This window comes from Stegodyphus dumicola, chromosome 10 (assembly GCF_044657685.1).
Source record: "Stegodyphus dumicola isolate Sdum_Otavi_A_Nest chromosome 10, ASM4465768v1".
Lineage (NCBI taxonomy): Eukaryota > Metazoa > Arthropoda > Arachnida > Araneae > Eresidae > Stegodyphus > Stegodyphus dumicola.
The window spans coordinates 72,711,907-72,727,449 of record NC_140777.1 but is presented as its reverse complement, the minus strand read 5'-3'; the positions used below and the strand labels follow the sequence as shown (position 1 = coordinate 72,727,449).

Below are 15,543 nucleotides of genomic sequence, written 5' to 3'. Positions count from 1 at the left end.
CTGAAGATGATTGGAACATTACTTGGAAAAGTAGAAAATGGATGCAGCCAAGTCTATATCTGCCAGAAATACAATTTATCCCAATCAACAGTTTGTACCATATTTTAAAGAAAAATTAAAATTGTATAATTTCTGCAGATGGAAAAATTTAGATAAAAGGAAAATATTGAGAAGTATGAAGCATAGGGATTTTGCGTTGCCGAGATGATTCGCCATTTGAAAAAGTCGTAATGTGCTATTACCTAGACCACGGCCAGTAAATTTGCCAGACACTTCAGAGAGATTGGAAAAGAACTGACAATAAATTTAATTGGTTGGTTTGTTTTGTTTGATTATGGCAAAGCACTCGAAGGCTATCTGCCTAAGAAAGAGACGTCTTCTTGAAAGATTTTTTTAAGGGAAACTGGCTTGTATGCACAAGTATATTTAATAACTGTGCTTAATAATAATTGTAATTAAATGTTATAATTTTTTTAAATTGGATATATTATTTACTTCTTTTGCTAGATGTTTCGGTTGATCTTTGGGTTATGGTAACTTGGCGATTTTTTGGCGAAAATTGGGCGACCAACTCTGCTAGAGCAACCCTCTTTTTTTTTTTTTTTTTTTGCCGCCATTTTGTCTTCACGAAGTAAAGACATGTTTCTTTTCTTATTATTTACTCAACATTTTTTCCAACAAACTACTAGCCGAATTACACTTATGCTAGAAATTTTATGTAACAAAACTGCGTAATCATGACAAATATTAACTGCAAAATTGGGAAAAAGTGCACAATCGCAAACTCCTAGCGCGTTTTTCAGAATAGCACATACACATAAACCATTTACACGTCGACTTATTTTTACTTAAAAAAACATCCCAGAATTGCACAAAAATGGCATTGCGCACACTCTTAACTTTATCCATCTACGCTGCTATTTTCTCATAAATTACAAAAATTTGCACGAAAATGCAGGAAAATTTTTTGAATCTTTAAACTCGGTAAAAAGCACATATGTGAAATTACCTGATCGGGAAAAAGTATATTCCCTTCCCAAATATGAACATTTCCACGTATAAAATAAATAAAATATCCAAAAACTTTTACCTCTGAATTATCTATTATATTGTAAACGTCACCAACGAATTTCTACCGCAAACCTTAAAAATGGTTACAAATACTTAGTGTCAAATATTTAAATTATTTCCATGCATGTTTACTTCAACTGAAACATATACCAAATTGCTACAAACATAAAATTCACAAAATAACTATCATTTAATTAAAATATCACTAAACCATGTACAGTCGACTTATTTTTACTTAAAAAAAATCCCAGAATTGCACAAAAATGGCATTGTGCACACCCTTCACTATATCCATGTACACTGCTTTTTTGTCATAAATTAGAAAAATTTCACAAAAATGCATGAAAATTTTGTGAATCTTTAAACCCGGTAAAAAGAACATACAGTCAAAAGTCTTTAATCCAGACTTGTCGGGACTTCGGCGATTCCGGATTATAGATCATCAGTTTAAATCTGGTAAGATGGCATGCAGAAATTATAAAATTCAAAATATGAAACCGTAATTTATAAAATAATGAGTAATTATGATCTAAAAGGTATCAAAATTAACAAAAAAAGAAGCTTAATATTTATTTGTTTACTTTATTAAACATTTCTTTCAACGCGCGCATGCGTAAAGCATACATTACGCATAGCCGAAATTAGAAAATTGCAACCAGAAAACTATTTGATTTGTATTCGTGATATTTATAATGACAAGGAATTTGATTTAAATAATATCAAAGACGTAGTATATCGAGATAAAATACTACATTTAGTAAGGAATTAGAAGCCGAATAAAATAAAAACATCTGCCCTGAAGATAACGATAGTGTTGACAGATCAACTTGCAGTTCATTGCGTGCCACGACGCCCCCCCCTTCCCCCCCACGCAGAGCAGCGTGAAATTGATAAACAGATTTCGGAACGGTTAGATAAACAAAGGATATGTCTTTATCCATTTTTTGTAGCAATTCCACTTTTTGTTTGATGGACATCGAAACATACTTTCGTTTTGTAGATCCTTTGAGAGCTCCAGCATCGGAAATTCTATTTGACATAATCGAAAGTTCAAGCTTACTTTTATAAAATTGCTCTTACAGTCTGCAAAAAATAATAAGCCGGATCCAATTCGAAGATTAAGGAACAACGCAATCATCAACATTAACTGAAATAGATAATTAGATAATTTTAGCTTATACCGTCCGTTATACATTAAACGCGCACATGAAAACGTATTCTGCGCGTGCTTCAATGCGGCGCATGCACAGAAAGATTTTAGCTTTGAGGTCCGGATTATGGGTGTCCGAATTAACGACTTTTGACTGTATATGAAATTACCTGATAGCGAAAAAGTATATACCCTTTCCAAGGATGAACATTTCCACGTATAAAATAAATAAAATATCCAAAAACTTTTACCTCTAAATTATCTATTATATTATAAACGTCACCAACGAATTTCTACCGCAAACATTAAAAATGATTACAAATACTTAGTGTCAAATATTTAAATTATTTCCATGCACGTTTACTTCAACTGAAACGTATACCAAATTGCTACAAACATAAAATTCACAAAATAACTATCATTTAATTAAAATATAACTAAACCATGTACATGTCGACTTATTTTTACTTAAAAAAACATCCCAGAAGTGCACAAAAATGGCATTGCGCACACTCTTCACTATATCCATGTACACTGCTTTTTTCTCATAAATTAGAAAAATTTCACGAAAATGCATGAAAATACTCAACGTATACTACTCAAACCTATTCCAAAATACTACAAACATATAACTCATGAAATCACGATCATTAAATTAAAATATAATTAAATTCAAAAACACTACTTAAAATATAAATAAGCACATACATTAAATTAATAAAAATTAGATTACAATCCTAATTACTTTAAACTAAATCATTGCTAATAACAATTTTCCAATAATACCATATTAATTTATTTACTCCTTACATTTAGAACAATGCATAAAAATAATATCCTCAAATGATTAAAAATACTAACTTACCTAATCTTCTTCAGAATCTTCGTTACGTGGCACGCACACTTCCCTACAGAAAGAGTTCCAATCGGCTGCAGTGCTACTGCTAATTTCTAAATCCGAAATCCAGTATTCAACTGGCAGTCTATTTACCCAGTAATAAGAAATTAATAAAATTTCACCCATACTCAAACTACTTTCAGCAAACCACGTACCCTTCCTTACACTCCGTTTCATAAAATGTCCATTTTCACCAGATTTCTTGCACCGCCATTCAAACTTATCTGTAATATCCTTCCTTTCACACAATCTCGACTTATTATTATTATCAGATAAACGCATTAAAAATTTAGAATTCACTTTACATAGCGCCATGCAATCCGAAAATTAATCAACACTATTTCAGACAACACACAATGAAGCTTAATACAAAATAATATAGTACTACACATATTTTTTCCAAATTTACCCCCTTTTCCGATTAAAGAACTGTAATTCGTCCATTAATGTCACATGACATATCTCATGATCTCTCATTTCCCTTGCACAAAATAATGCGTAATTGGAACTGAGTACTTCTCACATTATTACCAAAGTCCTAGGTAGTAACCTTCATCGCCTCCAAAATGTCGCCAAACTACCTGTTACCATATTCCAAAGATCAGCCGATGTTTCAGTTTCTTTGTTCTTCATTCAATTTTTGCACATTTTTATGACATAATTGATTTTTCTTATGAGCTCATATATAACGAACTAAACTTTTGACCCCTTGAAGCTCACTGTAGCAGAATTTGACTGTATGTTATATTTTAAGAAAAAATTAATATGAAATGAGATTATCCAATATTTAATAATCTGTACTGATATCTTTTCATTTCTGTAGGATGATGATATAAGTGAAAGCAAAAAAATGAAAGTTGAAGAACATCCAAACTTGCCTTTAGCTGGCCAGCCAAGCCCAGGCCAGTTAACAACAATACAGGTGTGTGTGTGTTTTAAAAATGTGTTACGATTGCTTTTTTAAATTCATTGATGTTATTTTAACATATGAATTTTGTAAACTTCTTTTGCATTTCTGTAAAATATAAATGTTTAAAAAAAAGTATTGTTCTAAATGTAATTCTTTATTAAGTGAAATTAAAATTTCATTGTAAATGGAGAAATTGATTTTAGATAAAAATTGGGTTTACGTATGGTAAAATTTAAATGTTTTTAGTGCAATGAAATAATGTAGGTGTCTACACTGGTATGCAAAACTTAAGCAACAGCAGGGTTTTTTGCCATAACTCCACGAGAAATCAATTGAGAGACATGAAATGCAGAAATGAAGGAGTATATATTATTATATGCGTAAAGGATGACGAAAGTATCGGAGCTGAAAAAGGAATACAATGCATACGGTATGGAATCGAACAAAAGCAAGCTTTATTAAACGCATAGTATCGTGACTCATGATTGTCTCTCCAAGAGGAAGAACAACAAGCAGATGTTCCCCAATATGGGATATCCCCTCCCCTCACTGTAATAGTTGCTTCACACCGTCTCTGCATACTGAGAACCAGCTGGTGCAACATTTCTTGCGGTAGTGCCCATTCCTCAATCATCATCTGTTTGAGTTGTTGGGTGTTCTCTGGAGGATGTAAGCGTGCTGCAATGCGTCTCCCTAAAGCATCCCACACATGTTCGATGGGATTTAAATCTGGGGTCAATCCATTCGAGTGATATCTTCACTTTCCAGTAGCTCCTCAACAGCAAGAGTCCGATGTGGCTGTGCATTGTCATCCATAAAAATTAAGTCTGGGCCAATGGCACCTCGGAACAGACGCACATGGGGAAGGAGTACCTCCTCACAATAGCGATCCCCCGGTACACACCCTCTGTTGAAAACGTGGAGCTCAGTTCGCCCGTTCAGCATAATGCCTTCCCAGACAAGAACTCCACGACCACCGTTACGGTGTCTGTCCTTGATGTTATTGGGGTAAAACCGGGTCCCGACCTCTCTCCAAATCAAAACACGTTGAGAATCGCTTCTGGTACTGAACCGACTCTCATCCGTAAAAAGGACACAACTCCATTGATCAGTTGTCCAGTTTTTGTGCTCTCTGCACCACTGTAAACGGTGGCCAACTTTCAACGGGAGGCAGCGTTCAGGATGGCAGATGAATAGGCCCCATTGTGAAGGCGTCTGGCCACAGTAAATCACGACACATGTCGCCCCGTTGCTGTACATAGTTGCCACAGTAAACCACGACACGTGTCGCCCCCGTTGCTGTACATAGTTGCTGAGCAATGGTGATTGCTGACTGCTGTCATCCACTTTCGCCTGCAGGACGATATATCGGTCATCCCCTTTCGCCTGCAGGACGATATATCGGTCATCCCCTGCAGTTGTCATTCTCAGGCAGCCACTTTCCAAGAGCGCGAAACGACACTTTTGTTGATTCCGAGCTCTGCAGCTACACTGATAACAGTATGCCCCTCCTCCAGCTTTCCGATCATTCTTCCACGTGTGAAGTCGTCCATGTGATTTCTTCTAGCCATATTTCACGAACTCACTCACTGGCACTTGCAGCGAATATGTTGAATTGCGTCTCCGTCTTTCATTTTATTCTACTGTTGAGCTGCACGCGCCGACATCACGCGCTTTGTGTACGCTCATGCCGCCTCTGACATTTCATTTCTGATATTTGCATGCGCATGACGTTTCTACTGACTTACGTGTTCATTGTACTGATCTCCAGACCTCCTTTTCTGCAATTTCATGGCTATCTGCTAAATTTTTACATTGTTGCTTAAGTTTTGCACACCAGTTTATTTTAAACACTTTGATTTAAATACATTTTTACAATACATGTGGGTATCTATGTTAAAAAACTTGAATGTTACAATTTGTTTCACAAAGTTTCTGTGACATCATCATACAATCTGGATAATATCCCCGAGTTCAGTGTATGTTTAATATCATTTGATAAAATGAGAATGACATTTTACTAGGCATAGTTACTGCAAACACTCCCCCACTTTTGGGTCTCTTCTTAGGCATTTCAAGATCATTTGAGGTTGAATTTAGAAATATGATAATATTGTAGTAATAATAGTTCACAGACATCAGGTCTTAACAATTTGATACTGTGCGTCAAGTGATGCAATAAGTTTGACGGGCTTCGTACGGTCCTTAAAAGTCCTTAGATTTTTTGGAATCGATTTTTGGTCCTTAAAAGTCTTTAATTTTGGCCAAAATCAGCAGAAGGTCTTTTATTTTAATCATCTGAAATTTCTGTCTGTTTTTACGACAGTCATTTTGAGTGTGTATTAGCATTTTGAGAAATATTTTTGGCGGTTCACTGCCATGTCTTTTGAATGGGTTCATGAGTTCTAATTTGTTTCTATTTCTAATATAAATGAAGGGATATTCGAGTTTCTAAGCAAGAAATGAAACATAAGCATTTCGAAATTCATTTTTTCTAGTAAAGAGCTTTTAAACAACTTTTCGCTTTTGGGGATGTGAATTCTTTTAATAAGCGGTTCTAAATTTGGCGACTTTTCAACGTTTTGCCAATTTTAAGATTAGTTTCCATAAAAACTTTCCAATTCCAAAATCTGAGAATTTTTCGACGATTTTTTTTTTTTTTAAACATTGTAACATTGATAAATTTCATTAAAATAATGGTAATATATTGAAGTTATATTTAGAAAATAGCATTAAAATAAAGCATTTTTATTTTTCACTGTCATATTATAAAGCTTCATTTTGGCAACTTATACAATATTTTAAATCTGAAAAATAAACGAGGTATAATGCTATAAAGCACAATTTACGAAACAGCTCTTAGCAAAAGCAAAATTAGCTATGTAATTAATTAAAAAGTCTTCTTTTTAATATGTTTCAAATTAAGAGTTTTTCCCATGTAATTGTCTCAGTCAAAAAGTATTCAAAATATGCATGAGTTTTCTCTATAAAATTAATTTTACACTTTTTCCCTCCTTTTTTGTTTCCAAAATATTTCTGGCTTTTTGTTGTTACAGAATTCGTAGGGATAATTTTTCTTTGGGATTTTGGACATTACAGCTTGGAAAGTTTAGAAGGATTTGAAGGCAAGATTTATAGACCTACGATTCTAGAAGATTCGAGAAATATGGGACAAAACGAAAATGTCTCCATAGTGTCAACATGTAATGGATGTATTTTACAGGAAGTTTGCAATGAATTTCTTAATTTTTGGAGAATGTATGGAAGAACAATGAAAACATAATATTTGAATGTATTACTTCTGATACTAGAATCTTAACATGTTTATCTTCTCTTTATTTTCTCTACTTTTCACTAGACAGAAGCATGGAAAATATCAAAAGTGCTTCTGACAGGGTTCGTACGGTCCTTAAAAGTCCTTAATTTTTTTCAAAAATGATTTTTGGTCCTTAAAAGTCCTTAATTTTTGCCAAAATGAATAAACGGTTCTTAATTTTGCTCATTTGACATTTCTTATCATTTCTAATGATTGCCATTCTAAGTGTGAATTATGATTTCTCATGTATATGGAATTAAAATTACACAGCTCTTAACCAATCTGTTGGCGGATTTGCGTTGCAAACGATAAAAAAAAAAAAAAACAATTAGCTACCCGAACGAAAGTATCGGTGTCTGATTGGCTATTCACCCAATCTTTCGAAACAGGTGTTATCCATAAATTTAGGCAGATTGTGACGAAAGCGTGAAGCCGGAAGTTCTTTAAGAGGCGAAAGTGATGATGAAGGTGCTCGAGGAAAAAAAAGGGGGGATATGAAAATATTTGCCATAATTAGAGCAATCCCAACCTGGAAGGCCACAACTCTTCTGACGCCAATAGGAACAAGATGCCTGGAAAGTGCATTTTCAATAAACTGTGGCTTCATCAAGCTGACTACAAAGACTGGATATTGATGGATGGCAATCCTTAAGTGTAGTCTTTGTCTGAAACAAATTGAAATTTCTAGAATGGGAGAGTCAGCGCTGAAAATTCACATGAAAATTAAGTTTCGTTTTATCATTTCAATTTGTTTTTACATGGTTTTGCTTAGCTTAATTTCTGTGTTTGTTTCAATTAAGCCATAAATTAATTTTTTATCACCTTCTACGGAGTTTATTATCTTTTGCACATACTATATGTATGGGATATCGGGATTATGAGTTTATTTCTGCAGAGAGTCTGTTATCGATTTCGCGGGAAATCTCTTGGCTCCATTTCGATTTTAGGTCGCCAAGGGCAAATTTGGTACCACTAGCCGAGAAAAAGTAAAGTTCAGAAATACGTTTTGAAGCTTCAATAGACAATTAAGTATTTGGTTTAAACCTATGTTGTTGATAGAAATGCATAATTTTTGCTAATGGTGATACAATTATTAGTTGAAAATAACTAACTAATTAAAAATTTTTTAATATTTTTAAAGCTGAAAACAACTAATTGAAACTAATTTTCCTGAATTAACTAGACGCAAAATTAACTTTCATGAATTACTAAAGTTATTGGGTAGAAGTTTAACTGAAAATATACATTCTGTATTATATATATCTATACATATATTTATACAGTACAAAGTCCGAGGTCTGGACTCGTTGGGACTTCGGCGATCCCAGATTTGAGATTTTTCCGTATATTAAATCATTTTAAATCTACTAAGATGGCACGTAGAAATTATAAAATTGAAAATATTAAATCGTGATTTATGAAATAATGAAGCATTTATGATTTAAAGGGTATCAAAATTTACAAAAGAAAAGAGCTTAATATTTATATGTTTACTTTATTAAACATTTCTTTCAATGTGAGTTGTTTGATTTGTTTTCTCTGCTAATACTTTAGACTAATACTATAGACATATAATTTCTTGTTCAGTTATTATTAAGTTCCATTGTTCAAGTCCTGTAATTGCTGTGTCGAGAATTCCGAATAACTTGTTAATCAAAATTTTTTAACTGTAGTAAGTAAGTAACCTCTCTGTTACTTTCTTCACTATCTGTAGCTGTAATTTCTGGATTTAGAACCATACTACAGATTTCACCCTCCGTTAATTGATTGATGATGGGGCATTGTCATCGCAATGAAAAACTTCTGTTTAACTTCGCTAAATTCTGCCGCCTGGTGCGGCCATGCAAGCTCTGGCGTTGGTTCTGGCTTTATGTGAATAACAAATCAATTATTCTTAATTCAAATAGCACTAAATATAATCATTTATCCTATGAGTATCATTAACAAAATCTATTTTTAACATAAGGAAAGAAATTTCTGCAAAACTCCCCTTGTTAACATTTTAGCGCATTAAACTTAAATCTGTAATCGGATAATACTCTGTTATTTGGCGTCGCTGCGTGATTCATCACTCAAGTTGTGATCCATTGATAAACATGCGGTGATGAAAGTAAAATACAATAAATAATGATTCGTAGTTTCGGCATCAAGGATATAAAATATTAGTTGGTGTAAAATTAACAAATGTTTCAGTTTGAGATTATGCCAAGCAGATATGCAGCTATGGAGTCAAGTTACTAATCACACAAATTTATGCTAAAATAATTATTTCTTCAATAATGATATATTTTATTTAGCGCCAAACTGAAATTAAGAATCGGGATTTCCGACATGTTTTTTTATGATGAGGAAAAAAATCTAATGCACGTGCATAAAGCATACCCCTTCCCTTCAAAAAAGCCCTAAAAAATTGGTTGGTGGTGGCTTTGAGGTCCGGATTTTAGATCATTCCAGATATTGGATGTCCGGATCTCGAACTTTGTACTATATATATATATATATATATATATCTTTCAAAATGTAACTTACCAGTATGGATTCACTCTTTTAAAATAATTCTACTTTAATTAAACTTAGGAGATAATAAAATCAATTAATCAATATTGTTTAGGAAATAAATTATATATATATATATATATATATATATAGTAAAAAATGTATAATTTCACTATTCAAGTATTCACTGTGACAAGTATTCTTATCCTGTCACATGAACAGGCCTCTGTGGAAAGGGGCTTCTCTGTAAATAAAGCAATTGAAATTGAAAATTTAAGTGACTCATCATACATTTTTCAATGCACAGTATTTGATTACATAAAATTTTCTAGAGGTGTTCTTAATATCGAAATTAATAAAGAAATGAGATCAGCAGCAGCTTCTGCAAGAAGTGAAGTTCGTTATTTAGAAGTTCTGTATTTAGAAGAACAAAATTCTTTAACTAAATCTGAAAATTCAAAGAGGAAAAGAAATATTATTCAGGAAGAAATTGATTATATGAAGCAGAAGAAAAAATTTCTTCAAAGGGACATTAAAGATATTAATGAAGAAGTAGATGCTTTAGCAGATGAAGCTGAGACCAGTAGGAACATTGATTTGTTTATCAAAGCAAATGAACTTAGAAGAATAGTTAAAGAAAAGGAAATAGACATAAATAAATTAGATGTTAAAATAGCTGAAAAGATTTCAGATTTAAAAAAAGCACAAATGTTTTGTATCTTTTATTGTACAGTTTATTATTCTAGTATCTTTCAAAACACCAAGGAAATAAATTGTATGTTTACAAATCAGTTATTTTAATGTGCAAAATATTCTTACATTGTGATTATAATAGTAGTTGACTGTGTTTAAATAAATATCAAATAAGTTAAATAATAATCATGTAAATCTCTAAAATAGTGACTGTTTGTTGTTAGTGTAAAATACACTTATACATTTTTTCAAGAAATTACGTTCCTAATTTAATATTATCTACTTCATAACTTGTAGAGAGCTAGTTTAATTTTCAAAATTGTTTTGTGGTAAGTATTAAATTGAATTTAATGATAGTGCATAATACACACTTCTGTTAGTTTCTTAAAGTGAAATTACAAGCATGAAGTCGGTTGTATGGATAATTGCTTTATTCTATTCATTTTTTTTTGTTTGCTGATAGGTCCTTAATTTTTTCTTTGATGGTCCTTAAAAGTCCTTAATTTTCATGTAAGGAAATGTGTACGAACCCTGTGTATATTCGCGGGCAGTTTGCTGCGTAACTTGAAGAACAGGGTGAAAACCTGTGAAAAGGTTTTTCTAGCCTTGTATGTGTTATCAGGTTAGCTTGTCGCAAAGTATAGTTTTATATTTTCATAATTTTTATAGTTTGGATGTTTATTCTTGTAGGTTCATTTCAAAATGAAAGACTGAAAATGAGGTAAAAACTCAGATAAGAATGTTTAATTGTGATTAAGAAATTTATGAACAGTGTGTTTTATCAGTGTTATGTATATTTACTAAATAGAATTTCTGCATTTACAGATTCAGGAAATGATGGCAAATGCTCAAAAAATGATTGAAGAAAGAAAACGGGTATTTTAGTAACCTTTTCTTTATTTTTTAATTTCTTCTTTATATGCATCATTAAGTACAATTTTAGGATTTAACACTGAGGAATGTTTTAATTATAAGCAAATTTTATGGGGAAGCTAATAATTATAAATTTTATTGCAGCATAAATCTTCTGTATATAAATTTAAGTAAAAAAAAAATTTTATTGTGCAAAATAAATGATTATAAATAAAAAAATAATAATTTTGAATATAGTCTAATTTGGCTAAGTACATTAAAAATTACCTCATTTCAAATTTTTACATTTTAAAATGAGTGCCTTTGATCTGTGTACTTAAAAAATTTATGAAATGATCTTTCTTTGCAATGAAAAGTAGCATGATAATAATTCAATATTTTTTTTTTAAATTCAGGTTATAATAAAAGAGAAAATTAAATTTTAAAGAGAAATGCTGCATTTTCTGCTCAAAATTTCATTTATTTTTTTAATACTGAGCATAGTGAATGTTACAAACTGTGGTTGGCAATACGGTCAAAAGTCGTTAATCCTAACTTTTCGGGACTTTGGCGATTCCGGATTATCGATTTTTTCAGATTATAGATCATCAGTTTAAATCTGGTAAGATGGCATGCAGAAATTATAAAATTAAAAATATGAAACCGTAATTTATGAAATAAAGAACAATAATGATCTAAAGGGTATTAAAATTTACAAAAAAAAAAAAAAAAAAAAAAAAAAAGCTTAATATTTATTTGTTTACTTTATTAAACATTTCTTTCAAAGTAAATTGTTTTAAGTTGCTTCATTTTATGTGATAATACTTAATTCTATAAACAGACATAATTTCTTGTTCGGTTACAAAGTTCCGCTGTTCAAGTCCTATAATTGCTATGTCGAGAATACCGATTAATTTGTCAGTCAAAATTTTTTAGTTTTCAATAACCTCTGTGTCACTTTCTTCACGATCGGAAGCGAATTATAATGATGAGGAATTTGATTTAAATCATATTAAAGACGGAGTACATCAAGATGAAATACTACATTTAGTAAGGAATTATAAGCCAAATAGAATAAAAAGATCTGCCCTGAAGGTAAGGATAGTGCTGACAGATCAACTTCCAATTCATTGTGTCCCCGGCCACCGCAGAGCAGATATGAAATTGATAAACAGATTTTGGAATGGAATGGTTAGAGAACCCAAGGATATCCCTTTATCCATTTTTTGCAGAAATTCCATTTTTTGTTTGATGGACATCGAAACATACTTTCACTTTGTAGATCCTTTGGGAGCTCCAGCATCGGAAATTCTATTTGACATAATCGAAAGTTCAAGCTTACTTTTATAAAATTGCTCTAACAGTCTGCAAAAAATAATAAGCCGGATCCAATTCGAAGATTAAGGAACAACGCAATCTGCAACATTAACTGAAATAGATAATTAGATAATTTTAGCTTATACCGTCCGTTATACATTAAACGCGCATGCGTAAATGTATTATGCGCATGCATATGCGCAGCTGTGAAGGTCTTACGGGCATACGTAAACGCGGTGCATGCGCAGAAAGTTTGTAGGTTTGAAGTTCGGATTATAGATCATTCCGGATTATGGGTGTCCGAATTAACGACTTTTGACTGTTTTTCTTTTTAACTACTAAAAATAGTCCATAATGCTATTTTATATCTTTTTGCTATACATGGTGATATATATGAAGAGAAATATGCATTTGAATTATTATTTTATACATTTTTAAATTATTATGTTTGAAAAGCTTTCTTTATAAGACTTCATGTACTTTTAGCAAATGCAATTAACTGGAGCTTTAAGTCAGTCCCAAGTATCAGTGAATGCATATGCTTCAGGAGGTGCTGTACCTGCTGGATCTGCCTTAACAGATGCTTCTCCAACTTTGTCTGAGAATAAAGCCAGGATTGCACAATTAACTGCTATGATTCAAGCACGACTTAGTTCTAAGCCAACACTATTAACAAATTGGTAATATTTTTATTTTACTTTATTATATTGCAGAATTCTTGCTTGTATGAACTTTGATCATGTACTGATACAGTCAAATACCGAAAATCCGCCAACTCCTGAAATCCGCTTCGCCTCTCGGGATATAAACATTCAGTTTATAGGCAACATTGAGTACGAAATATCGAAGAAAAAAATACTTACCGAATAATGACGTCATAATTACCGAATAATAATGAGTCAAAACGATTATTGACATGAAAACGTTAAAAAAATAAGATAAATTTCTTCCCCTCTAATTTACATCGAGGTAAAAAAGCAGATGATTCACTCAACTCTTTGTTCAAGTTCACGATTCATGTTGTTGTATTTTCTGAGCTTTGTTATTTCATTTCATGAGATTGTTTGGTGCTGCCTTTTTTTTTTAATCCAGATATTTTGTGGATAAATTAAGAATATTTTTAATTTCAGCCCTTTTTAATACAATGACAGATAAGAAACTCACTCGTGATTTTACTGCTTGCAACGTTGCAAAACGTAAATACGTTGCATTGAAGGTAACGCAAAAAGTGCAAATTCTGCAAAAGATGGAAGCAGGTGCTACTCCTCGATTTATAGCAGAATGGTATGGAATTGCGACACGATTGTGTATGATATACAAAAAAATAAAGAAAAGCTGTTGAAATTTTACAGCAACAGTGATTCTAACACCGGAATCCGAAACCGGAAATCTTTGCATGAGGCGAAATCGGCAAACCTCGATGCTGTGTACATATAATACAATGAATAATATAATCAATTTATATATGTAATAATAATTTAATGCATATAATAAATTATTGCAATAATGTATATAATAATTTAATTAAATGTATCTAATACGAATTATTCATTTTGCACTTTTAGTCCGAATATTATGCTTTATCTTTTCTGTCCTCAAATCCGCATAGCCTCTGGTCCCAAGCTTTGCGGATTTCTGGAATTCTACTGTATATTAAATGTTTCCTAGTACTTAATATGAGTATTTTATTTTATTTACGTAAAATTATTCCAAAAAAAATTTGCACAATATTGAATGATGGTGACAGGTCATTTTACTTTTAGCAAAAAATTATACGGATTTTAAGTTTTAAAGAAAATTGTGCTTAATGTTTTTGACATGAATATTTTCATAAAATGTGTCAGTTAGGTGTGTTAATTTATATTTTACTCATAAAACCAATAATAATATTCTATTGTAATATGCAACAACAGTTTTTTTATTTGTTTTTCACAATGCAAACTTATTTTTTCCCATCCTTATGTTGCAAGTTGTTTTTTTTTTTTTTTTTTTTTTTTTTTTTTTTTTTTTTTTAGCTGTTTAACACATTACTGAAACAAATTAGCTGAAATTGAATTTTCTGAATAATAATTTTTGTTGACGTCTCATATTCCTATTAAGAACTGAAATTCATAATACATTTTAGCAAGACCTTTTTTAATTTTCAAACTATACGGTTTCGTTAATAATAGAATTAATATGAGTATATAGTAATAATAGAATTAATATGCTGACAAAAAAAAATAATTTCTGCGAATGACTAATTATGGTTAGTATCAAATTGAAAACTCAGCTTGCCATATGCATATAGGAACATTAACCCTCTCGCTGCATAATTTTTTTATCAAAATAGGTTCGAAAGTTGCATAATTTTTTAATTACGTAAATTTAAATCTACATATATTTTAGAGTTAAATTATACAAAAAGTTTTTGTAAAAGAGTTTTTTTTTTTTTTTTTTACCTTCAGTATAGAATTAGCTCATAAAAAAAAGGTTGTTGGAAAGTTTAAACTGAAGAATAATCGTATAAAAGAAAAATTTGAAAATTAATCTTCGTTAAATTATGATTTATTTTACAAAATATAATGGTAAAACGTATATATTAATGAAAATATGCAAAATATTTATAAAACATTTATTAGAAATGAAGTCTAATTTGATAAACTTCGAAACAACGCTCGAGGCATCCTATCTCGCCGTCTTTGCACCGAATACGCGTTTTTTTGAGAATTTTTTTGCCAGTTTCAGTCTTTTTTTAGAAACAAACAGCTTAATGTTTACAAGTTTCTTTCTTGATGTAATTGGGGGATATATATCTATCAAAATGTTGATCAGTTAGTCTCATGTGATTGAGAGTTGAA

The 15,543-nt window shown here is 31.4% G+C and overlaps 1 protein-coding gene across 1 annotated transcript in view; it reads left to right on the top strand.

Annotated features, from left to right (window-relative positions):
* Prp3 (pre-mRNA processing factor 3) overlaps positions 1-15,543 on the top strand; it is a 74,583-nt gene that overhangs the window by 16,646 nt on the left and 42,394 nt on the right. The window contains exons 4-6 of the mRNA XM_035368494.2: positions 3,943-4,041; positions 11,360-11,410; positions 13,190-13,383. Of these exons, the coding sequence (XP_035224385.1) occupies positions 3,943-4,041; positions 11,360-11,410; positions 13,190-13,383 (344 nt within the window). The remainder of the gene's footprint in view (positions 1-3,942; positions 4,042-11,359; positions 11,411-13,189; positions 13,384-15,543) is intronic.